The sequence below is a fragment of the Leptodactylus fuscus genome, chromosome 7 (genome assembly GCF_031893055.1).
Source record: "Leptodactylus fuscus isolate aLepFus1 chromosome 7, aLepFus1.hap2, whole genome shotgun sequence".
Lineage (NCBI taxonomy): Eukaryota > Metazoa > Chordata > Amphibia > Anura > Leptodactylidae > Leptodactylus > Leptodactylus fuscus.
The window spans coordinates 12,926,199-12,953,033 of record NC_134271.1 but is presented as its reverse complement, the minus strand read 5'-3'; the positions used below and the strand labels follow the sequence as shown (position 1 = coordinate 12,953,033).

At 44.9% G+C, this 26,835-nt stretch overlaps 1 protein-coding gene across 1 annotated transcript in view; it reads right to left on the bottom strand.

Moving 5' to 3' along the window:
• Positions 1–221: 221 nt before the first annotated feature.
• The window catches only part of TRIM44 (tripartite motif containing 44), a 49,350-nt gene continuing 22,736 nt past the window's right edge, over positions 222–26,835 (bottom strand). The window contains exons 5-6 of the mRNA XM_075281073.1: positions 6,410–6,535; positions 222–3,810 (exon numbers count right to left, since the gene is read on the bottom strand). Coding sequence (XP_075137174.1) covers positions 6,448–6,535 — 88 coding nt within the window. The 3' untranslated portion in view covers positions 222–3,810; positions 6,410–6,447. The remainder of the gene's footprint in view (positions 3,811–6,409; positions 6,536–26,835) is intronic.

Here is a 26,835-nt window from a genome sequence, read left to right as displayed (position 1 = left end):
ACACCCCTTACTGCTAAGCCACATCCCTTTGTATCAAACCACAACCCTCACTGCTAAGCCACACCCCTTACCGCTAAACCACACCCCTTCCTGCTAAGTCACTTTCCTTCGACAAATAAAATACAGAAAATATCTGATACATGAGGTCTTCTCTCGCCCAACTCCACCCAAAAAAGACAAAAAAAATCCTCAATATTCGATTTCTATTTTATTACTGCAATTTCAAATTAAATTTCAAATTTCAAGCAGTCGTACAGATGGAGACAACGTTACCGTAAAAGTCCCCTCGACGTCACTGTTTCCAAGGTCTTCATGAAGACCTCAGTGCAGATTATCTTCTGACTGGTATAGTCATGAGTCACCCATCAGTCTACCCCATCCAGTAGGGGGAGCACTTGTATACAGTGGCAGTCCGAAGCCATGTACTGCTCGAAGGCTTAGCAATGCATAGTCTATAGCAGAAAAGTGGTGGAGGTATTGAGAAGTAGGATATAGGGAGGGGGTGACATAACTTGAATGAGATACCTACAGCAACCAATCAGATTGTTCGAAAAATAAAACGGTAATCTGATTGGCCGCTGCCGGAACTTTACTTTTAGTGCAAATAAGGCCTAAAATTAGTGCAGAATTCATCAAAAAATATATTGTGAAACTAGTGAGTCAATGACATCACTGGGCTCAGATGGAAATTTAGGTCCACGGCCCCAAAAATGGCCGCCACCAACTACGCAAACAATAGATACATCTTAAAGGGATACTATCTTAGCATAATGATGTATCTGGATGTAGCAGACACCTTAAGTATCGGAATCGGGTTAAGGCTCACTATTAGGGTAGGCAAAAGGGTCAATTGCCAATGGGCCTCCACCACCTTGGGGGCCTTCACTGCTCAATTTTCTCAAGTGCTTCTAAGACTCTACCAGAAGCAAGGATAGTTGAAACTCCTTTTGCCTTAATGGTGCCCTATCAAATATGGTTACTACTTTGGGTGTGGCCTCCACTAAATTTTTAAGTCTTGGGTCTCCACCAACCTTGTTTGGCCTTGATCAAGTGACCCCTCTGATATTCCTCTTAGATTGCGGTCTCAAAAACGTATGGGACATACTGGGGCTGATTTATCAAGATCAAAGTTTTCCAAGCCGATCTTGATAACGCCTCCCCGCAACAGTTTGCACCTAATTTATGAGGAGGTGCGCTCACTGTGGGACCTGTGTGCTTAAATTCAGCTTCTTGTTGGCTCCGATTTCTGGCATCTCTTTCACCAGAAAATTGGTGAAATTGATAATAGGGCCGATAATCCTGCAACCACTGTGACCCCTTTGAAGAAAGTTGAGTTTGGGATGCAGAATCTAAAAAAGTTGCAAAAATAGGACTTACCCAAAATAATTTTGATTTTCTTCAAGCCTTATACATTAATTTGTTGGCGCACAAGCCATGAAATATCAGCACCATCGTCTTTAAGGAGGACCTTTCACCACCTCAATAAACTCCAACTCTTTGTATCCTTCAATAGGATCCGCTCCACTGATTCCAACACAGTTGGAATTTTTTCTCTAGCCCCCACAATTCCTGAGCAATCAGTTCTGTTATTGCAGCACCCGATATGTTAGTTAAGCTCTTTACAATCAGGTGGGCGGTCCTTAGCTGGAGGTGGTAGTCTGGAACCACCCACCTTATAGTAGAGAGCTGAATTAACATATTGGGTGCTGAAACTAACCGCAATGATAGCTCAGGAACGGTGGGGGCTAGAGAAAAAAATCCAACTGTGCCGGAATCAGTGGAGAGGAGTCTATTGAAAGATGCAAGAGTGGGAGTCAGTGGAGGTGGAGAACGGTTCTCTTTAAGGCTGAGGCCCCACATTATTTTGGTTGCAGATTTAGCTGTATGTTTTTGAGCCAAAGCCAAGAATGGCTACAAAAGGAATAGGAAATATATAGGAAGTTTTTATACTTCTACCTTCTAGTCAATCCACTCCAGACTTTGACTCGTAGAAAAACTGCAACCCAAAAAAAGCTGGGGGATCTTTGCTTCCATATAATCCCTACTTCTTAGAAGAGTCCTAAACTGATTACAAAGTGCTGGGATATAATCTGCAGGGAAAGCTGGCAGTAAGCGTTCAGTTTCTCTACAGCACTACCACAGGTGAAATTAGGCATTACATCCTGTCCATTGAAGTCAATGGGCTGCAGGGCAGGACAGGTCCTCCAGAGACAGAGGGACGCTCTTATAACGGCTGTCTAGTCTATACAAGAGATGAAGATCCTCTATATCAGTTTTTCTAAACTAGACATCCCCTTTAAGGTTGCAACGACGTCAATTTTTTCCTCCTTTTTGATGACTGAATCTTTACAGGAATCTCCTACATCTGAAATCCCCCGAATCCGCTCACTAACAAGTGTAGACTATTGAAGTTTTACACCAATGTATTTGATTCTAGTTCCAACCGAGGACACGATCAGAAAACTGCGATCCGTCCCCGTAGTCCTGCCTGACACCAGCCATCTGCCGGCGTCACACAGCAGACACATCGGAGGTGCGATATTATGTAGAATAGGCGATGTGTCACATTATTTATATATCTATATTAACACCTTTCTCCCCAGGAAACACAAGCGCTAAAGTGTAATAAAGTGCTAATAGCTTCGGAGACACCGAGCGATACGCGGTGCCGAACGCAATGTGGATCAGAAACACGTTCATGAAAATAGGTCGCGTTTAATCGAGGAAATGTGGACAAGGCGGGGTTAATTATATTATAATCGATACATATGATGGCCTTCAAAAAATTCCAAAAAAATCCTCAATCTTCTCCTTTTATCAATTGATTATATCAGCTTGTTAAAGGGGTTGTCCAGTCTTTAGTTATTGATCAGCTTTGACTTAAAGGGAGTGTCACCAGAACCCAATATATCAGATAGGTTGGGGTCACCTGAATCAAATGGCATTTTCCCCTCGCGAATCGGTGTCTCTGTTGCAGAGATTTGGCCATTTTTGACCAATCCAAACTAGCTTGTTGGGGCAACGAGGGCGTTGCCATTGCTCCAAAGAGGACACGCCCTTGTTGCTCATTTGCATATGACAAATATGGTGATCTCCTAGTAGCGGAGGCACCGAGAACGCCAAGACCTAAGATGCCAAGGAATCCAAATGGGATGCAGAGCGGGGGCCCAGGAGAGGTAAGTTGAGAATTTTATATTTTACCGCACCACCCGTGGCCTTGGCTTAGGAGACGCCCGGGTCTGAAGAAAACCCTGGAGAATAATAGGGATTTGTAGGCAGCGAAAGTCAAAAATTTTAGAAATTTTTTGAAAAGTCAGGACAAGCCCAGCTCGTTACGAACCGGTTTCGCTCATCCATACCATTTGTGATCATGATTGTGTCACCCCTACATCATTGTCTTGTGTGTCACATAATACTTCCTTACCCTATATTGGTCTAGCATTAGAAAATATCTAAATTTCTTTTTCAAGAAACAGCGCCACTCTTGTCCATAGTCTGTGCCTGGTATTACAGCTTAGTTTCCAATATTGCAATACCGGGCATAGCCTATGAACAAGGGTGGTGCTGTCTCCAGAAAAATCAGACCCAAGACATATACAAAAAAAAATAAATCTAATAAACCGAACACAAGTGAATTGCAGAAGAATAATTCCAGCCCTTAAGAGTTCACAGTTTTCTATCGACAGAATTTCCCAGCTAGGCCAAAATCGTGAGGATTGACTATATACAGCCATAGAGAGTCCATGGTACGGGGGTCTGTATCCTCCTAGGAGCTGGGAGACTGACGCTGTCGAAGACGAGACTCCATCCCTGCCGAAAACAAAGAGGGGAAAGTGAGATATGATGACATTCTCTACCACGGCACAAGCGGGCAGAACACCCACCCTCACCGCCCACCCACCCACCCACCGGGCCTCTTGTCTGTAACCAACGGTTTAGCTGTGGCATGTGAAGAAAACTGAGGCTCCTATTGTTTCCCGGGCTTGGAAGGCGGGAGGGAGAGAAGGGTTAGGAAATAATAAGAGGACATGACAAAGACGTTCGGCGTCTGATATAATAGGCTACAGGCCGGCATTATACACAGCTGGAGACTATGGCAAGATCACCTTGGAGAACAAGCTGAAAGCAACGCTGTCCTAAAAACCAGGGCGCCTGTTATGGGGGGGGGGGAGAAGCTTCGTGAAGGACTCTTTGAGAACCGGGTTGGATGCAAACATGTGCCTCAAGTTGTAGGATGGGGATTGTATTTGACTTTTACATTTCCCTTTCCTTCTCTATCCAGCCCAGACCGCCATGATGACTTCTTCACAACATTTCTGTTCACACAAGCTTCCCATCATTCCCATCCCCTATTGTTGCCCCCATATCGTCATTGGGTCACCTTAGAACCCCTCCTTGACTATATGCTGCTGACAAACTGCTATTTTTACCATGATAGGGCTAATTCTCTCCTTTCTGACAGTGGTAGGCTGTGTATCCTTCTCCTTCTCACTCCAGCGCACCAGTAGGCAGGGGGAATACATTTACAAAGGGGATCAGAAAGGAGATCAAAGAGGTTTATCCAGCCCTAGTGTGGTGGGGTGACCTGTGGGCCCCCCTGGGGTTTGGGTCTGGAGGAGATGGCGAATGGTTCGCTTTATGAACCGACTGTTCACTTGCTACCTGATACCCTGTTTCCCCAAAAATAAGACACCCCCCCTTCACCTCCTGGACCACCTACAACCTACGACGGCAGGACTGCCGATTGTCCCCCGCTCCAGCCGCTGCATAAGACATCCCCCGAAAATAAGACAGGTCATATATTTCAGAAGAGAATTTAATATGACACTGTCTTATTTTTGGGGAAACGGGTATATCCCACCCCCGACAGGCGTTATTAACTTCACCTATCAGCTGATCGGTGTATACGCCGCTATTCTAGTGGGATAGTATATAGCCAGAGTCAGTGTGTTCAGGCCGGATCATCTGTCATAGGGATCAATGGTCCATATGACAATAACACGGTGTTCGCAACGCTGTAGCGGTTTACAACCGCCACGATAGGTTTTGACCGTACACAAGTCATTTCTATTACTGGGAACGGAGGATTTCAGAGGCGTAATAATTACAGCCAAGAATTCTGAAATCTAATGTGGAACAAGCGGCACAAACACGTTGTATGAAACAATCCCCACGAGAGCGACGGAAAAATCAATACCCCACACAAACACTCCATTAAAAAACCATCAGTGTGGAACGCCGCACTGCAAAATAATACAGGAACCGCCAGAAAAAGTCTGGGCTATAATACATACCGCGTACACATGAATAAAACATGGTAAGTGGTGCAACGACGGTGCGGGATACAGACAGGACCGTGCAGCACAAAAGTGGTGCACTGCGTTCTGTCTGGTGCGGAGCCTGACAACACAACACAGGGTTTTTTTTTCAGGCCCAGCACTAGGTATAAAACCTTTGTAGTGTTTTCTGGAGTTCTGTTAATATTTGGGAAAGTGCATGCAACGCTGCCAGCGCCCTGTTCCTCATATTAGCGCCCCCGACTCGCGTCTCTGCTCCCATATATCCATTCCCATCCGACATCCTCCTCTGCTGCTGCTCGCGGCACTCGCGGGATATTTGCACCGCCTCTATCTCTCTTAAAGGGTCAGCGCACACTCCAGGAAGTTGTTGGCACCAGACTCTGTCTAGTGGCCGGAGGCTGGTACTGCAGCGCAGCTTCCTTTTAGGATTACCACCCATTATATACTGACTTCTCTTCAGACCCCAGACTATAATAAGCGAAGAACAGGGGAGGGGCATAAAACTAACAAACAGTCATACCTCTCCTGGACTCCATTGTGGTCTCCAGTGTAGGTCCCTGTCCTCTTTGGGCCTCTTCTGGCCTCTTGAATGACATCAGCGGCCCTGGGAGACCATTGAGGCTTGTGATCAGACCTCATGTGACCGCTTAGGCCCAATCACAGGGGTTAGTGGTCCCTGACGTCATTCAGGAGGCCCGGAGAGGACGGGGACCTGCATGAGACTCCGTGACAGAGCTCAGGAATGGAGAGGCCATTATGTTTCCACATCTCCTCTGGGCCTCTGAAGAGACCTCAGGTGTAATAGTGGTTCGGGAGTGCCCAACCCAAAAATTTAGCATTTCTCTAAATTTTTGGAAAATTTGTACCGAACCTGGCTCATCACAAACTGGTTGCTCACCCCTATCTATACACCCATCTTAAAAAATCCGCCCCGTGGTGTTCAGATCGAGTGCCATAGTAATAAAGCACCTGAGTGAATTTTTTGAGTGGAAATTTTCCTCGACTTTATAAAAACATCAATGGTGGATCCATATTAGATTTTGCTTTCATATGTATGGTATCTCCTCCACACCGTCCATGTGACCCATCTCTTGTCCTCTGTGTCCTACCTGATGTGTCTGCTGCATCTTCTAGCCCCCTCCGCTCCTCACCACGGTCCATTGCCCGGAGGGGGGCTATGAAATCTTGCATTGGCGCCTCCTTGGGCTGCTGAGTCAGGAGCCGTCTCTTCATCCCTGAGGATTAAACACAATCCCATTATAGAGCCGTTCAGGAGGGAAGGATGAGAAAATCAATGCTGATCTGTATAATAACATCTCCCTATCACGGAGAACATCAGAATTACAGCTCTCCCAGGACTGATCCCATTACTCTAGGACAAGGGGCAGCGTGCCCGCCGCACCCGCCTACAGGTCATGTTTACAATTTAGCTTCACTCCCGGCCTAATATTTGCCAGGCACCTTGCCGGCCAGTGATGTGAAGATGGAGATTTGCTTGGAGGACTTGGCCGGGGAGCGGGTTTTTGTGTCTTTTCAGGGTAATGGCAGGGCGCCAGCGTCCTGTGAAATCGCTTCCCACACAGGAGGAGTTTACTCCACTTAATTAAAGCGGTTTTGTCTCCTCCGAGCTGAGGAAATGTGACTTCCCTGGATACAGAGCCATGGAGGATGACCTCATCGACCAGCCCCCTCCGCAACATGCCATTAAGTGATCCCCCGATATATCCGTCTCTAATGGATGACCTTGCCGGTGTCCCTGAGCCGGGTGACATCCATGCATTACTCAGTATGGAGGGAGCAGGGCAGTCTACAGACAGGGTTTTATCTACGCATTAAGACCACCATCTTTTATCTCCCCGGCGTCTCTTATTGCCTAGTTTTTCCCTACATTTCTATGGAGGGGCTTTCTACTTTTATGGCTATTGATTAAAAAGTCGTACGCCGCCCTCCTGGCTCCAGAATGTAATAAAACATTGTCTACGCCGGTATTTATGAGAAGATTATCGGAGGAATTATGGAAAATGGTGGTGACGAAGTTTCCAAGAAACTATTCAGATTTATACTGGAGCTTTAACTGGGACGCTACAACTCCCAGCGATGGCGTGATTATAGAGATCAAAGTGGTCACAGGCGTGACCGGGCCCAAAAGTCAAGAGGACCCACCGGTCACTGTCACCACACTAGGGCTGGATGAACTTCTTTGAACTCCTTTCCCGATACCCTTTGATGGCCAGTAGTTGGTGTGTCGTAAATGTATCCGCCCCGCCCTCTGGTGCCCTGGCGTGAGTAGATTTATGGAACATAGCCTTCCACTGTCAGAAAGGGGAACATTAACCCTTACATGGCCCAAAACAGTACAACTCCCAGCAGGTAGCTTCTGTAGCAATGGCATGTTAATAGAAATCAAAGTGGCCCAAAAGTCAAGAGGACCCACAGGTCACTGTCACCACACTAGGGTTGGATAAACTTCTTTGAACTCCTTTCCTGATACCCTTTGATGGTCAGTAGTCAGTGCATCGTAAATTTATCCCCCCAGCCCTCTGGTGCACTGGAGTGAGAAGATTTATGATACACAGCCTTCCACTGTCAGAAAGGAGAACATTAACCTTTACATGGCCCAAAACAGTAGTTGGTTAGCAGGATATAGTCAGGGAGAGATTCTATGGGGGGGCGACTGTGGCACAGAAGGGGGCACCGACAGGGTACGGGAATAATGGGAAGCTTGTGAGCACGTACATGGTGTGAAGAAGTGATCACGACGGTCTGGGCCGGGTAGAGAAGTAAAGGGTAATGTCAATGCTGCCAAAATGTAAGGATAGGACATGGTTGATGGTTGTTAGGAGTGGTTGCACTTTGACGTGAGCACCTTGACCAGAACATGTTGTCTCACCCCGATCACGTCCATCTTGAAAAATGAAAGCTGCCTTGTGATTGGCTGCTATGAGACAAAGACAGATTTTCTTTTAGACAGTTTCATAAATCTGGTCCATGGAGATGCGGCCCACAGCAACCAATCAGGTTTCAGCTTTTATTGAGGCCATGTCGTGATCGGTCTCGTGACCTCCGCGCCATAAGACAGTACCTAACAAATTAGGAATGGAATCTTTTTTACCTTCCTTTGTGCTAGTTTTGTTCCATTGCCCATTTACGGAATTTTTTTTAGCTCTTTTTGTAAACTTTTTGACTGTCCAATAATCCAGACCGGTTGATAATCCAGCATCAATCGTGTCCGGTAATATCAGATTACGCTACGTTCACATCTGCGCTCTTGGAGGACCCAAAATTTGGAACAACGGGCAAAAATAGATTGATAAAGTGATGGACATGATTCATCCCGTCCAGTCAATGGCAGATTATAAGAATATTTTTAATTCTAAAATTTAAACTAAAATTTTTGGAATTTTTTTTTTTTCCGTTCACATCTGCGGATCTGTCTATAGATTCGGCCTCCATAAAGTTGTAGGCAATTTCCCGAGCGGAGCCTCCTTCTCCGTCTACATATTTCAGTACCTGAGCGGCGCCGTACCCCCATAACATCTGCTGTCTGAATTTTTTTTTTTTGACAAACTAATTAATCTTCCTCGTACACGCCTGAGAAAGCCACGGCGAACACGACTATAATCTCCTTCTTCTTCATCTCCAAAATCAAGCAGAAAATCAGCCCACGCCAAGCTTAACAAGTCTCTAATGAGGCCTACGATACCACGGGCGGAGGAGACACCCTAGACCGTCACGGCGATGCGGCCGGCCGGTTCACGGTGAGTCGTGTTGAGGGTGGAATCGCCACGTGGGATTAACGGGTGATTACATCCCGACTGAAGACAAGGTTAACGTATTCGCAGCTGTCAGAGGCCCATCCGGGGTTAATTTGGTGCTCACCAATGGATTTTCGTCTTCCTGACAGTCAGTCGGTAACAAACGCACTTCGGGGGATTAAACTTCAAGATAAAATTATAATTAATAATGAAAAATTGCCCTACTTTCCTGCTCGCTAAACAGCGATTATTACTAGGAGAGATCTCTAAAAATGGATTCTTTCATAAAAATGTGTTAATGGGACATGAAACGGGGAGGGTTTTTTGTATTAAAAAAAAGATTATTATTTTTGTAGAAAGTGAGATGTGAATATACAATATTGGGAAATTATATATCGGGATTTTATATTTGAGTTTACAGTATATGGCGGGGGAGGGAGGGGGGGGGTGATGGGGCAAATCTAGGGGCCCCTTTATTTGTGGAGTCCAGACCATGATGCTACATACTAGGGATGGCCACATGTAGAGGGTTATACACGAAATGTTGGATAGATCGGGGGTAAACGGTGTGATTTGGACCTCTAGGCATTAAGAACATGGGCCCCATAATGGTCATTAGATGCTAATAGAGGATGGACACAATACATACAATGGAGGATGCCAGGGGCTTTACTATGGGGGAGGTGATGAAGAAGTTACACCTGGGCCCCCAGCACCTGAGAATGCCCAAAAGGTCCCCAGTGCTTGGTGGTAGAGTCTGCCTTGGGTTCAAGTTATAAATCTTTGGGATAGGCCATTAAGGAGCTCTGGATACTACTGGCCAAGGACTCTTGGGCATTGCCATAATACACAAAAAGAGGACTCACCCCGTGGAAAAGGACAATGGGGTCTAGGGATAAGATAGAAAGAAACATACAAAGAGAAAGAAGAACATGAAAAGAAGGGATGGAGAAAGGGTAAAGGAAGAAAGATAAGAAGCAAAGGAGGCGGAGGAAGGTGGAAAGGAAGAGAGAAGAAGAAGAAATAGGAAGCCCTTAAGTTGTAGGGAAGGATCAATGGACTAAGGGGCAAGGAAGATTCATCATTTCAATTTTGGGGGAACCGTACCTTTAAGAAAGTTTTGAGAAGAAGAGCCAAAGTGGTAAAACTTGGGTGCACATGGGCGGCGCGCACCTTCTACCGACCCCGGTGTGTTTTGGGGAAATGTAGTATTTTTTTTGCTGGTTGTCCATTTTTCTCTTGGCCTTGCAGGCCTCTAGATCTTTCTTCACAGCTTGGCGGGGGATTCCATGCCTGGTGACAAGGAAGATGGTCTCACCTGCCCCTGACTCACAGCGCTCTGTAGTCAGGAGGACTGGGCTACTCGAAGTGGAGAAGATGAAGCCGGGGATGGAATGGAGAGGAGAATTCCTTAAGTTAGGTTAAAAAAATTGTGGCCAATCTCACATAAACCCCACGGGCGCCGGAGCGGGGTTACTTATAGATGTCATACTTGGTACTGAAGGTTCCCGTGGTTGGGAAGAAAGGTTTTAGTGTCCAAGCAGTCGGGAGAAAGAGAAAAAAGTAAGGGAAAAAAGAAGGAAGAGAAATGGAAACAAAGGAAGGAAGAAAGGGACGAGGAAACAAAGGAAGGAAGAGAGAAACAAGGAAAGGAAGAAAGAGAGGAAGCAGGAATAGGAGAAAGGAAGGAAGGAAGGAAGGGAGAGAGAAACAAGGAAAGAAAGAACATGAGGGAAGAAAGAGAGAGAAAGAAGGAAGGAGGAGAGAGGAAGGAAAGAAAGAAGGGTGGAAGGAAGGAAGGAAGGAAGGAAGGAAGGAAGGAAGGAAGGAAGGAAGGAAGGAAGGAAGGAAACATAAAAGTAGGGAGAAGGACGTAGAAGGAAAGGGGGAAGAAGAAAGAAAGGGACAAAAAGAACCGAGAAAGGAAGGGAGAGAGAAAGAGATAAAAAAAGAAAAGCGTGGGAAGACAGAAGGGAGGGAAGAAACGAGAGGGAAGGAAGGACAGACAGAAAGAAAGAAAATGAAGGAAGGGATGGGCAGAAGGAATGAAAGAATGAACATTAGGGAAGAAAGGGGAAGAAGGAAGGAAAAAGAATGGAAGAGACAGGGAATAAAGTATAAGAAAGAAGGAAGGAGAAATGGGGAGGAGTGCGGAGAGAGAGAGGGCATGAGCAAAGAAAGAATGAAGGAACATAAAGTAGGAATTAAAGGAGAAGGGAGGAATGAAGTGAAGAAGGAAGAGGAAGGAGGAAGCAAGGAAATAAGATAGAAGGAAAATAAAAAATAAGAATGGAGAGAAGTGAAGAAGAAAAAGGTTTAGGAATGACCCAGAAATGTCATCTCAGTATACCGCCATGTAGCAGTGCACGGTATACGTTCTAGTGTATAGAATACATCTCTAGTGGCTTTGCCTCCTGCTCGCTGCTGCCTCCTTGAGGCTGTGATCTTCAGGGGCTGATTCCTCACCGGTATATAAGCAGAGATACGGCGCCTTACTTCAGAATGACTTCTTCGGTTATCGTCCTGCTCTCATACATCAGGCAGATAATACGCGGCTCCGGCAGTACGGCAGGAAAGTTCTGCTCTCTCTGTGGATATCTGTGAAGCTGTTAATGAACTATCTAGTAATTTCTGCGTCCGCCCTGCAGCGAGAGCTCTGTCCCGCTCGGCCCGCCATCTTATCACTGGGAGCAGATGCGCAGCTTTTAATGCATTTCTGTCAAGCTGTGATACGGGAAAGGAAATTACAGGGAATTGTTAATGTGCAAATGAAACATGGACGACCTTTTATTCCCTGACAACGTCTCTCTGTATGGGACAACAAAGGACAGTGCGAGCGACACATAGACGGACACAATGGCGGAGATTTATCAGTAGTATTGTGCACTGATAAATGTCAGGATGAAAATTACGCAAATTACACCCAATTTATTACGCATAGGGGGATATAAATATTTGACGCCGCTCACTATGGATGTTGGACACATTTTTCGTTACCCTAACAGGTTTTGGCAATTGGATAGCTTGATTGGTTGGCTCCGCCCAAATACAGTGATGTCACTAGCCAGACATTATATAGGTATATCATGTGGGGGCCACAGAGGGGACATTATACAGTTATATTGTGTGGGGTCACAGAGGGGACATTATACAGTTATATCATATGGGGGCCACAAAGGGGACATTATACAGTTATATTGTGTGGGGGCCACAAAGGGGACATTATACAGTTATATCATGTGGGGGTCACAGAGGGGACATTATACAGTTATATCGTGTGGGGGTCACAGAGGGGACATTATACAGTTATATCGTGTGGGGGTCACAGAGGGGACATTATACAGTTATATCGTGTGGGGGTCACAGAGGGGACATTATACAGTTATATCATGTGGGGGCCACAGAGGGGACATTATACAGTTGTATCGTGTGTGGACATTATACTGTGTGTTATAAATTGAAGGGCACTATTATTGTGTTGGGGCACAGGTAGGAATGAGTGGGGTCAAAGGGGACATGGTTGAAGTTACGGCATAGCTTAACAACAAAATAAATAAAAATGACCACGACATGCCCATGTTCTGCCATATTTGAGTCCTCTGAAAGTTTAGAGGTATGTACGTGGTAGTGGGGTGACCTTCAGTACCAATGTATTAATACGGCCCTGAGCCGAGGTGTCAGCTTAGCCCCTCTCTCCATATACACGTATATGAGGGAGTCGGCAGGAATAGCGGTGGGTAACACTGAGTAGTTTCTGGCACAGTCAGCCACTGAATCATCGTACCATTATAAAAGATGGCCGGCGGGGATATGTTTTACCTGGGGCTGTCAGGTCTGTGCACGCTTCAAAGCAGATCTGTAGTGACATCTACACACTGAGCAGGATCCTCAATGGACCAACCAGGAAAAGTTGGAATCATTTGTCCAATGAAGTGGGCATCGGTCACCCCCGCAACCTATATACTGTATGTACAGACCTAGCAGAGCTGAATGCTCTTGTTAACTCTTTACAGGAGCTTAGTGAGTGTACCATGAATAAAAGTGGCAGAGAAGCTGCAAATGCGGATACATTTCACTATATCTACTATATACGACCAGATATACCAAGTATACAAGATGGCGATACTGTCCCAAGGTAATATGGTTGCCCCACTAAGATTATGAGGCCTCCGGATGGGCAGTAAGGAAAGATGGGAGCGATCTCGGGGCCTTAGAAGGTTGGTCAGTTGCAATATATCCTCTAAGCTTGGCTTAGAAAGAGTTAAAAGGCTGCTCTAATCCTATAATGGGCCCCGACTGGTGCGGGCCGGGCGGTGTGAGAGTCACTTGTGCTTGCACAATGTTTCTCCCGGTCTGTAGGCTACCCTTTAAGACAGATGGGCCTAGAGGACTATGCTTCTCTAACCCCTTTGCCCTCCTACATGTTACCAGGACACTCTGCTATACAAGGACATTAAGGCTTTGTATCAGTGCATTGTGTTTACCTGGGATTGAGGTTGGATATAGGGTGGGCTGGAGGCATGCTGGTGACCCTTTAACAAAAAACACAACATGAAAACTCTCAATAAATACATCTAAATTGAAAAAATAAATAAGGCGCCGTTTCACCGATTCCAGCACAGTTGGAATTTTTTCTCTAGCCCCTACCGTTCCTAAGCAATCAGTGCAGGTAGTTTTCACATCTAATACACTCTCTAGTGTCAGGTGGGTGGGTCCCAGACTATCTGAACCAGCTCAGGGCGGAGCCTAACTAGTTTGTTAGGTGCTGAAAATAAAAGCACTGATTGCTCAGGAATGGTGGGGGCTAGAGAAAAAATTCCAACTGTGCTGGAATCAGTGAAGTCGCACCTATCGACTCGGGCAAAGAGTTGGAGTAATTGGAGGTAGTGAAAGTTCCCCTTTAAATTATTACATAGTAAAATGTAAGTTGGATCCTATTTAACCTCTCTTGCTCCTCCTCAGTACACTTCTACCTAGGAAAATCTGACTAATAACACAGACCGAAATGGGAGATGGAACGGCATAGCAGCGCAGCCTCCACCCCTTATAACAAAAACAGATATAGTACATGTACTTAAAATTTTATTGAACTTCCCCTTTAAAAAATAATGTGATTCCTACTAGATGGTAATTTCTTGCCTTGTTTGAGTTTTTCTTGCCATACTAAAAAAAAATAAAATAATAAAACTAATATGAAGAAAAGATTGAAATTATTGCAGTGAAGGATTAAAAATACAGCGGCAGAAAGACGGGGGAATAAAAAGTGCGAGTTATTACAGCCGAGGAGGCTCATCCATCACCATGTAACAGAGCCGAGAGAGGCGCAGCGCTCCGTCTATGACAATTACCAGTCAATTCTCATTTGTGTATGATGGTGAGAAGTGTTATTTTAAACTGTTCCCTTCCAGCGTTTTGTCACGCGTTTCGCTCAGAGAAAAGGAAAAGAAAAAAAAAATGAATGAAAAAATTGTCATAAATCTCAGAAAAGATCCTAAGCAGGACGGGGGAAGGGCTCTGTCTTTTGCTGGCCAGCTCTACACCATTGGTGCTGCAACACTACAACTCCCAGCAAGACTAGGAGTTGTAAAATATAAAATAAATCATATTTTTATTAATCCAAAATACTAACATTTAAATCAATAGTCTTCACTCCACTGATTTTGGCACAGTTGGAATTTTTTCTCTAGCCCCCACCGTTCCTGAGCAATCAGTGCTTTTCAGGTCCTGAGTCAAGTGGGCAGTCCTTGGTTGAAGCAGGTAGTCTGTGACCGCCCACCTGATAGTAGAGAGTCTAATTAGCATATTGGGTGCTTAAATTACCTGCACTGATTGCTCAGGAATGGTAGGGGCTAGAGAAAAAATTCCAACTGTGCCGGAATCAGTGAAGCGCCACCTATTTAATGATCCAGAGAGTTGAAGTTGGTGGGGGTGCTGAAAGGTCCTCTTGAAAGAGCAACTATAGTCAAATTTGGTGCTCCAATATGTTCCTTGTAATCACTATTCTAGTTTGGTTTCTATGTTGTATCAGGTACCGATTGACACCTCCCACACCCGAAAATAAATGTCAGTCTCCACCCTTGTATTTTGGTCCATTTTCTATCCCAGATTAGTCACATGACAACTAAGCTCTGCCCATAAAATGTTAATATATTTCTTTATACAATGAGTATGTATTACTTTTATGTCTTATTGGTCTTCCTAAACACATAAACTGCTCGAAGGGCCCCTGGCCATAAACAATCCATAGGAGATCCTCAGCAATCATCTCCAATCTATGGTAAAACCTGACAGTAAGTGTTTCCTTTCCTTACAGCACCCCCACTGGGGAATTAAAGTATTACATGATTCCCTATTGAATATTGAACACATGGACATGCTGGATCCTCCAGAGTGATAGATGCTCTTCACAGTCACTCTCTAATCTAAGAGGGTCCTAAATGAGGGAACCCTCCTCTATTAGAAAATTATTTTTATACCTTTAATAAGAGACATATTGGGCACTGACTTATATTGCTCCAAGTTTGAGACTTCCTTGTGGTGGTGTGTCCTGAAGTGCTCACCATGAGACCTCCATACCTCAACCCAGTCTGTCAACTGCATTGTGAGTCATGTCTAGCAGTCATTGATCTATCACTAAGAGGTACACTACCCAAAAGCAGCCTCTGAGAACCGTATTATAAGGCAGCAGAGGAAGCACTTTTTCGCCCTCTTGTGGCCAGACCCAGTATCTAATCAGACCACACCTGTACAGATTGAAACCTGCAGGACGAGGTTTTCAGCAATCCGACATTTCCATCTGCGTGTGTGTCAACAAGTGTATACGTATTTCCACTACATGCTCTACAGATTCCATGTCTGACACATATCACACACCCCCAACCCCGCACCCCATGCACCTTCCATGCTGTTTAAGATGTAGAAACATAGCATCATATTCCATCTCCAGACTCGGGTGAAGTATATATTAGACAAGGTCCCTCAGTGGCGCAGCTTCTCCTCACCACCTTCCATTTGTCTTGCTAAATGTTACTGTCTCCTTGCACAGTAAAAGGACACTTTGTTTACGAGGGAAGAGCTCCGGGGCCATACATCAATATCACAAGGCTGTCTGTGTGATGCATGTTACGCCAAGGTTTACAGAGCGGCACAACAGGTACAGATAAAACACACACTGGATACACCAATATTTCCCTTGATATATACTGACTTCTACTTGAATCAAATTCCCGAGGACCAAGCGGCAAAAGATCAAAAGTGCAATTCCCGGAAGCAATCTGCCAACTATCTTATACAGAAGAACCTTAGCAAAAGACCATCTCTTGAGAAGAGACAACCCAAATTCCTTTATATACGATATATTGGACATCTTTTGAAGGAACCTCAAGTTGGGTAATATCTCACCAACATCGATGTGGTCTTCAGCTACGTACTGTGTGTACCTAGGGTTTTTGGTTCCAAACCATAGTCTATGGGATATCAGAAATTTTATATGAGATGTTATGTTCCTACTGTTGTTGAAAATCCCCATAATCTTCCTCAATGGCTAAATTTACTCTTCAATAGAAGGTGACATTTTAAAGAGGACCTTCACAACCACCAACTCTTTGCACGCTTCAATAGGCGCCGCTCCACTGATTCCAGCGCAGTTGGAATTTTTTCTCTAGCCCTCACCGTTCCTGAGTAATCATCAGCACAATTACGCTCTCTAATGTCAAGTGGGAGGTGCTAGACTACCTATTTCAACTTAGGTCCGCCCACTTCACAGAGAACTTATTGGATGTTGAAAATAACAGCACTGATTGCTCAGGATTGGTAAGGGCTAGAGAAAAAATTCCAACTGTGCCGGAATCAGTAGAGGAGACTATAAGTGGACATAAAAAGGTGTTGGTGATGAAAGATCCTTTTTAAAGATTTGGTTAAGGCCTAATTCACCTGACGAGTTCCCTATACACATTGTCGTCCACCATCAGTGGTTTGGGGTGACTTTTCACTTGTATGAATTAGGGAATATAGCCGAGCTGCGATACCAGGCACAGCCTATAGAGAAGAGTGGCGCTGTTCCTTTTTTTAGACAACCCCTTTAATAAATTAAAAATACGCCTTTGCTCAGTAGAGGTGATCGAGTGCCTTAAACTAATATATCCTTACAAAGAACATAATCTCTTTTCATCAAACCTAAGCGCCTGGCGCCATCTATAAAAAGAAGCAAAACCCAGTTACTGTGTATTGCAAGACATATCTCATTCCTCCAGCCGGTTCATGCCGCTCCCTTTATGCATTGTTACCGTACTCCCTGCAGCTTCCTTCCAATTAAATCTCAACATCTTTTGCCGCAGGAAGATCTCAGGCCGCGGTCTTGCTTCCAAGCACAGGCTTACAAATCTCCGTCAGGGCCTCCGATGTGCTCCGTCAGCTCTTTATCCTGTATCCGGGGACCCCCTGGGACCATTGTCAGACTATAATCATCATAATGTCGGGGGGCTCTGCCGCCTCTTTGTGAGAGTATATATTATGTGTCACATTAATAGCAGATGAGAGGCGACTGTCCGGCTGATGTGCGGGTAAATCACCTCTGGGGATCCTGTGGTGTTGATGTGCATTGTATTAACCTCACCGCTATACAAACCGCGCTCTCGCTTGCATCTGTCTCCTTACAAATTGTCTGTGTGATTCTAAGGTAAAGATGATCCATAGAGAGGGTAGCCGCGGGCCGGCTAGAGGTCAAACCAAGAAGCACTAAAAGGGAAGCCGCGGAGAGCCGTGTGCATTCATGTTCTCACATTCAGATATAGTAAGAGATGAAATAGGATTGTACCGCGGCGTTGGGAATATGGGATTTTATTTCCGGTAAAGCCGGCCGTTGATGGTCTGATAATCCATTGATCCATTACTCTATAATCAATGTATCATGGTAAACCAATGACGGAACTTAATTTAACTAATTAATTCTAAATCTCCTATAGTTTATGTAAAACGGTGTGTCTCCATATAACAGACTACAAACAGGCCTACGTAGTCTGATCCTGCAGTCGTACCTGTAACTCTGGTGGCAGTTACCAGCCAACGTCTTCCTAGGGGTCCCCACCACGGCGCTACCTACTGGGCACATTAGGCCTCTGACATGTCCGTCTTGCTTACTCCTACTCTTTCTAGGCCGCACTTAAAAGGCCATCTACACCCCAATGATCTCTTTATATTCCCGCTTTACTCTCAATCCCACGCCTGACAAAGATTCCTACATTACTATCTTCCTGAGCTAAGGTGTTCTCCTTATTGATGTTACCAATGTCTTGACCTTCTCGCTTGCTATCTGGCCTCGTCTCTTACTGCTGTGCCTGACCTTGGCTTCTTGCACCTGTGCCACCTGTCCTGATCACCTGCCTGTTCTTGACCATGCACAAACTGTTCCCTCCCTAACCTTTGGGTGGAACCCAGACCACTCTCGGTCCTGGTGTTCCATACCCCACCTAATACCCATGTTGTTGACCACCCATCCTAGTTGCCTGCCTGTTCTTGACCTTTAGCAACCTCTATCCCCTGATCTATGGCCTGTACCTGGACTACTCTCCTGCCTGACCCCTGGTTCTTTCATCGGCATCTCTTGCCCTGATTGGACAGCCACAATCAAAATCAGGACCAATCCAAGAGGTAGCGATCTAGTAGTCTACAAAGTCCAGATCCCTATAGAGGGGAGATTACGAGACTACTTAGATAACGCCCTTAGGAGCGGCCCGAAGTCAAACTGTTTTGGTAACACATCCACCTCCTTCCATCTGTCCCCTACTTCATAACAAACGGATAAGCAAGATGCAAAAAAGACGGAGATGATGACATATATGAACACATAGAACTGAATAGCAGATATAGATTCAAGATGGGAAGCAAAGCTGTAATACCAGGCACAGGGACAGCGATGTACATTGTATACTGTACGGGAAGTGCAACCCCTTCAACCAACTGGTAGTGGTGTCTAGAGTTGGATTCCAACCGGGGTTGAGCTGATCTTGAGATTTCAGGATCGATTTTAAAATCCGATTTCCGATCATTTTCCAGCTGAAATTTGCTCATTCGCCGATCAGGATGCGATCTTTCCTGATCCCGATCGCTCAACCCTAGTCAATGCTTCTCTATGAGAAAAGTCACTTTTAGGGTGCATTCACACTGAGTAAACGCTAGCTTATTCTGAACGTAAAACACGTTCAGAATAAGCGGCGTCAAAAGCAGCTTCATTCATTTCTATGGGAGCGGGGATACGAGCGCTCCCCATAGAAATGAATGGGCTGCTTCTTTCACTCCGTGCAGTCCCATTGAAGTGAATGGGGAGTGCCGGCGTATACGGCAAGCTCTGCTCATGCCGGAGCGTACACGCCGGCACTCCCCATTCACTTCAATGGGACTGCACGGAGTGAAAGAAGCAGCCCATTCATTTCTATGGGGAGCGCTCGTATCCCCGCTCCCATAGAAATGAATGAAGCTGCTTTTGACGCCGCTTATTCTGAACGTGTTTTACGTTCAGAATAAGCTAGCGTTTACGCAGTGTGAATTCACCCTTAAGGTTGAGCCGATCTTGAGATTTCAAAATCTGATCATTTTCCAACCGATCCCGATCATGAAATTTGCTCAATCGCCGATCGGTATCCGATCTTTCCCGATCCCTCAACCCTAACTCCAACCGATATTCTCTAGGAACGGTCATCAATTTTGTTGTCAGATAAGCCCTTTAAGGTCCGAAATAAAGTGCAACCTAAAAGTCCAGGCAAGGTCAGAAGATATTAAAGGTTTTTTTCAGGTATTAGGTTGGTTTCTGATATTGACCACTTTGTATCTGGCACCTGCAAACATATCGGCGCGCCTTACCCACCGGATTCTTGCGTACACCTCCGCTCTTCTGATGAGACGTCTATGTTACATTGTTAGATTTTTCTCATTTATTGCAGCTGCTATTTTTATCTTTTATTTATACGTCGCAGAACGGTGGGGTGTGATAAGAATGGAAATGGGGGGGGGGGGCGACAATGTGACCCCTCGTCTTACGGATAGATGCAGCTCACTGCCCACCCTCATTCTCAGGCAGAATCTACAGGATGAAGGAAATTGTGTTTTTAATTAATTGCAATTTAGTGTTTAATGAAGGAAACCGAACAGTAATAGGGAAAAACTCATTCACTGCGCAGAAAAATGTTCCATCCAAACGGCAAACAGAAGAAATGTGAGACTTGTTTTCTTCCTTCGCCGCTGCATGAATGTGCCGAGAAACATATGGAGATTATTTATTCGCTCAAATGAGTGTCAGCTTCTTCATTTCTTCATCAACCGCTTAAAGGGGCAGCGAAGGCTTAGGAAAACATGGCTGCCGTCATACAAGGTCAGTGCATGGTCTGCTAAAGTGAAAAGGACTGAGCTGCAATACCAGACTCAACCCATGGACAGGGGTGGCAATGTTTACGGAAGAAGAAGCCATGTTATTCTTATCCTGTACAAAAAGGTTAAAAAGGGTTGTCTGGGATTGAAAAATGACATCTAGTCAGGAGGGGGCGGCCATAAAATATATATGCAATTATACTTCTTATACTATGGTCCTGCCAGAGACATGTTGGGCCATAGGGCAACTCCCCAAAAGGTAACAGTTTAATGTGGGGGCTCTATAAGAGGGCAATGTACAAGGTGTAGGCCATGAAAGGGGGCAATGTACCATGTGGGGGCCATAAAAGGGGGAAATGTATGATGTGTGGGCCATAAAAGGGGCAATGTGCCATGTAGGGGTCATGAAAGGGGGCAATGTACCGTGTATGGGCCATGATAGGTGGCAATGTACCATGTGGGGGCCAAACGATGGCATCTGATTCCTGACAGTCAGGCCCCAAAAATGATCTATTTAAGATTTTTTTTACTTATTCCATGTCATTATCTCTCTCTCTCTCTCTCTCTCTCTCTCTCTCTCTATAATTTTTTAAAAGTATGTCCTGCAATCTTAACTCAGGCCACAAAGCCTAAATAATGGACTGACACTTGCCAATTCTGTAGAAGTTTTCTTTGCAGCAGTCACCTCATTTACATTACAGACAGTATTACAATAGAAGATAAAACCTCTATAGATAACACCACTCACCCATTATTACATCACTACTGACAATAAATGATGTCAAAGTTTATCTCCTCCCCCTCCTTGCACAGAGTATGTCTCAATGAGTGAGTTCTAGTTTATTGTTGCCTATGGCCACGAATGTGCTGTAAAGCAGATCACTAAATGCTGTAGACAGAGCAGAGGAGAAGCTCAGGCAAGATGGCCGCCCTCCTAATCACGGACAGAAAAAAAAAAAAATTAAATTCTACAATCAGAAAATCCGATCGTGAAATCTGGTTTTAATAATAAAAATTGGCGATACATTTATTTTTACTACACACCTAATAGTACGGAGCAGAGAGGGAAGGGGTTAAAAAACACTAAAAAATATATAAAAGGTGATAAGTCACGTCTTAGTGTTTTACAAGCTGATTATTCCCACCGAAGTCAACAGGAGGAGGAGAATATATTCTAGATATACGGCTTTGTTATTTCGGGTGTATTTTGCACATTTTTGAAGGCGTTTATGCAGCTGAAAAAAAAACCAAAAACATCCAAAAAGTCTCAAGGAGTTCTGAGGACGATTTCTCTCAAAATGAGGAGTCTACGATCCAGCTGGTAAAATATATCAAAGGTGATGTGGATGTTGAGATGTTTTACATGTTGCCGCCATGATCTTGCATACAAAGGTTTTCACAGTTGCCCAAAGTACCGAATTTGCCGGGACTATCTGGGTTTTTGGGAACAAAACTGGCAAATTTGGACCCAATAGGGTTACAGAAACCTAACCAAAAGGGGCATAACCCCATCCATTCTGGCAAAGTCTAGGGCAGGCCTCGGAGGGGTAATCCTAGGGACGACACTTACACATTAATACTCAGAGGACCCCAAATTTGGTAAATATTGTTTTTTTTATGACAATTTGTCTCCATCAGAAATACATAGGCAATGACCTGAGTATCCTGTGGGCCCAGATTAAATCTTAGTCCTGACCCAATCTTCACTTTACCATAGATGCCAATTTTCACAGAGGGGCATCGTGCTTCAAAAATATTCAGATGTTATTAAGGCATGCTGGTCAAGCCCCCTTGTCGGGATGACTACTAGTCCAGCGGATGCAGGAACTTCCCAACGGACCCTGGAATCTTCTGGCGTCCAGGAGGTTACCCCTGTTTTTCGGGTATCCAAGCACATTATGCTAATCTTGGCCTCCAGACCCCAATCTCCTTCCCATAATAACTTCAGACCCCACTGTTATTTAGCTACTCCTTGGTGGTACAGGTCCTCTCCTTCGTGGGCCTAGGTCTTGTTGCTGGAAGCCAAGAGGACCAGGTTTATCCTGTACTCAGAACAATGGGCATCTGGGCCAAAAAAGGTGACTAGGCCAGGAAGACATTGTCAACTTCTCTATGGTCTTCATGGAAGCCTTGATACTACCTTTTTGCAGGAGTCGGCCTAAACCTTGTGCCCGATTGCAATCCTGACCAAGATCCAACATGCCAGTCGTCTTCCATGTAACAGCTGGCTCTGCCTGTGTATTCTGTATCAGCACCAGACCCCCCTTCGCCACGTACTTTACAGAAGACGATCTCTGCAGAGACACTTCATCCTACTTCAATAACTTCTCTCCTACGTACGTCCACATCCACTCAGACACGCACTTTGATACTTGCACAGAATAGCGACTTATTTCTTAATTTTTAATGCATGAGTCATTTGATCTAACTAATCCTCCTGATACTCGGGCGAGATCCCACTGTGTGTTCTGTAGGAGTTTGTGCAAACAAAGCCTAATTTCTGCTCCTCGCCTTATCTAATGAGGGAGCTCTTCACTGCGAGCAATGAGACACTACAGAAATAATCTGCTCCATTATATCATTACAGGTCATGGTTATTATATACGTTCAGTCAATGGTATAAGTTAGGTTGTTAAGGCCCACAAGTTATATAATGTAGTACAAGGGGAGCAAAACGTTCAAAAAAATCCAACATAGGGAATACCTGGGCTGAAGAAACATCCAAATACACATGAAGTCCCTTTCCTCACACCTGTGTGGGGATCGAGGTGGAGATGTAAGAAAACATGTCTTTAGGTCTTCTCCAGTATCTGCTATGCTTTGCTATGGCTCTCACACAAATTTCCCCAAATTTGGGCAAGCAGAATTAGCTTCTTGTGCTGTTTACTTGTCTGTAATGACTAGGAGTGCACTAGAGAAGAAGCTGTGAATTGACAAGGAATACTAGTGGGGTGCAGTAGAGAAGAAGCTGGGAATCTAAAGGGCATTCCTGTAAAGTGCACCAAAGAAGAAGCTGTAAATTTATAGGGAATGCTAGTGCGGTGCACTAGAGAAGAAGCTGGGAAAATAAAAGGTATTCTTGTGGAGTGCACCAAAGAAGAAGCTGTGAATTAACAGGGAATGCTAGTGCGGTGCAGTAGAGAAGAAGCTGGGAATCTAAAGGGCATTCCTGTAAAGTGCACCAAAGAAGAAGCTGTAAATTTATAGGGAATGCTAGTGCGGTGCACTAGAGAAGAAGCTGGGAAAATAAAAGGTATTCTTGTGGAGTGCACCAAAGAAGAAGCTGTGAATTGACAGGGAATGCTAGTGGGGTGCAGTAGAGAAGAAGCTGGGAATCTAAAGGGCATTCCTGTAAAGTGCACCAAAGAAGAAGCTGTAAATTTATAGGGCATACTAGTGGGGTGCACTAGAGAAGAAGCTGGGAAAATAAAAGGCATTCTTGAGGAGTGCACCAAAGAAGAAGCTGTGAATTTATAATGCATACTAGTGGGGTGCACTAGAGAAGAAGCTGGGAAATAAAAGGTACTTTTGTGGAGTGCACCAAAGAAGTTGCACTAGAGAAGAAGCTGAGACTCTAAAGGGCATTCCTATGAAGTGCACCAAAGAAGAAGCTGTAAAATTTATAGTACATGGCAGTGCGGGGCAGTAGAGAAGAAGCTGGAAAAATAAAAGGCATTTTTGTGGAGTGCACCAAAGAAGAAACTGTGAATTTATAGGGCATGCTAGTGGGGTGCACTAGTGAAGAAGCTGGGAACATAAAGGACAATCCTGTGTAGTATACCAGAGTAGAAGATGGGAATTGAAAGAGAATTCTTGTGGCGTGCATTACAGAAGAAGCTGGCAATTTAAAGGGCATTCTTTTGGGGGTGCACTAGAGAAGAAGCTTTTCTAGGTTGGAAGAGATATCCGGATAAGTACAACTGTTCAGTGCTATGAGTCTCATCCAAAACTTCCCAACACTGGTCAGGCAGAATTAGCCTCTAGTGTTGCTTACTTTATCCATACTGACTTGGAGTGCACTAAAGAAGAAGCTGGAAATTCATAGGGATGCATTACTGAAGAAGCTGGAAATTGAAAGGGCATTCCTGTGGAGGGCACTAGAGAAGAATCTTGGAATTTTACAGGGTATTTCTGTGGAATTTATAAGGGGTATCCCGATCTCAGGCATTGCATTTTAGGATGGAAACATATTTAGAAAACAAGAGTTATAGACTCTCGTCCGACAGCTGCTCTGATGCTACTACAGAGGACGTTGATCTCTGTGAAGGCCGTTGTCTGTACCATAAACACACCAATGGGGATGGACCAGTCAGATTTTTGGGCAGTTCCCAAGGTCCCATGGTTCAAGAGGAACATCCTATGATCAACTGCAGCAACCATGTAGATAACACGTCCCACCATAAACTCTATTTGGGTCTAAAAACAGAATTGAGGTGAGACCCGTCCTCAATAATATCAGATCCTTGAGGACCACAGCGACCTGGTGATTACCAGCAGGTCCTCAAGATAGAGATGGAGGAGCCCAGATTGGAAAAAATAAAATAAATTCGATTAATATGGACCAATGTTTTATTTTGGTTCTTGTATCATGTATCAAGAGAGAGTTGGGGGGTTATCGTCACTCCATAGGGAGAGGCCACCATTTAGGTGTGTGGAGTATTATTAAGCCAAAGGAACATGGGAAGATTATGCAAATCTGACTTCCATGATGTGATTAGGAAGTCAGTGCCTCAGTCATGCACACCAACAGAGGGCACTCACTGGATGTGCAAGTCTGTCTTCCATGATGTAATTAGGAAAACAGAGCCTCAGTCATGCAGCCCAATAGGTGGCGCTCCCTTTAACATCATGCCGACCTTCTCAGAGGCCTTGTTTGCAATGATGTTGGGATTTTACCAGGTAGTCTCTCAGCCAAGGACAGCTGTTTCGATGTTATTGCATCTCGTCAGCTTGGTGCAGAGAGGACTGATCTGGCAGAGGTGACAGGCTTCTAGACAGGGTTGGGGGGATATCGTCACTCCATAGGGAGAGACCAGCATCATTGCAAACAAAGGCCTCTGAGAAGGTCGACATGATGTTAAAGGGAGCGCCCTCTATTGGGTTGCATGACTCAGTCTCTGGCTTCCTAATTACATCATGGAAGTCAGATTTGCATATTCTTCCCACATGACTAAGAGAGAGGAGAAGATGCTCAATACATTTTTGGTGGACCGATCTTAGTCCACCATTGGTGCTAGATATCAAGGTCATGGACATCTCGACTGGAGTGTTTATGGTTGTATGACCGGCTAGAAATTCGGACAGAGCGGAGGAGAAGACTCTTACTGCAAACTATACACAGGAGAGTAGAGCACAGGTCTATAACCATGGGATAATTGTCCTCGAAGAAAGGATTATTATTCCTCGTGAGTGGATTTGTTTTCTCATTTCGCTTTTAATCCCCTCATTAAACAGAACAAGTTTCGGCGACGATTAGAAGAAAGCAAAAAAATCTTTAAAAAAAAAAGAGAAAAAGCAAGCAAAAAATAAGAAGTATTTCTCAGCTTCTAAATAAAGTTTAAATTCACTTTATTTTCTTAACTAGGAAGCTCTTCGGCTCCGCAGTCACTTAAGGTAACATTACGGAGTGTGAATTGCTCCCAGTTATCCTATTCACGTCTTCTGGAGGAGGTAACGAATGCCTCTGTGCGGTGTACTTCTCCAGCACTGCAGAGGCCGCGGCAGAAAATTGTGATTCTGCGGCACAGTCTTGGATGCCAGATTAAATTCATGAAAACTTTGAAGCCAAACTTAAATACATTACGAAAATGACGACCCCCGGGAATAAGAAAAAAGACCTGTAACGATGTTTACACCGCAGAGTGCGCAGACGATGGAAAGGAGCCTAAAAGATGGCTATATGGCGTCTTTGACCGCAACTCTTGTTGTCTTGTCACCCTGTAAGTTAATGGAGTTGCACTTTGATCCTGAGGATGTTGCAAGTGTAATTGTGAAGACCCCTCAGGGTCACAATGCGACTCCATTCACTTAAATTAGTGAAGGAGTCGCGGGGTGACATGGTGATACATGGTAGAATGACGGGAGTTGCAGCCAAAGTCACTGGCCTTATTAGGGCTCGTTCACACGGGCACAGAGGGGGCAGATTATGGCGCATAATCCACATCATAATCCGCCCCCTCACAATGGTGGTCTATGGAGATCGCCAGGCTAGCACAATGGTGGTCTATGGAGACCGCCAGGCTACTTTTTTCCGTGAGCGGCATGTTGCCTCTCACGGAAAAATGAAGCGGACTGCCCTTTCTTCAGGTGGATTCCGTGCCTCATCGAGCCTCATCGAGCCACGGTGTCCGCCTAGTGGCAGCAACCTCCAGAGTTTGCCCATTCATTTGAGCCTGCTCCGAAGGGGGAAGCCGCGACTA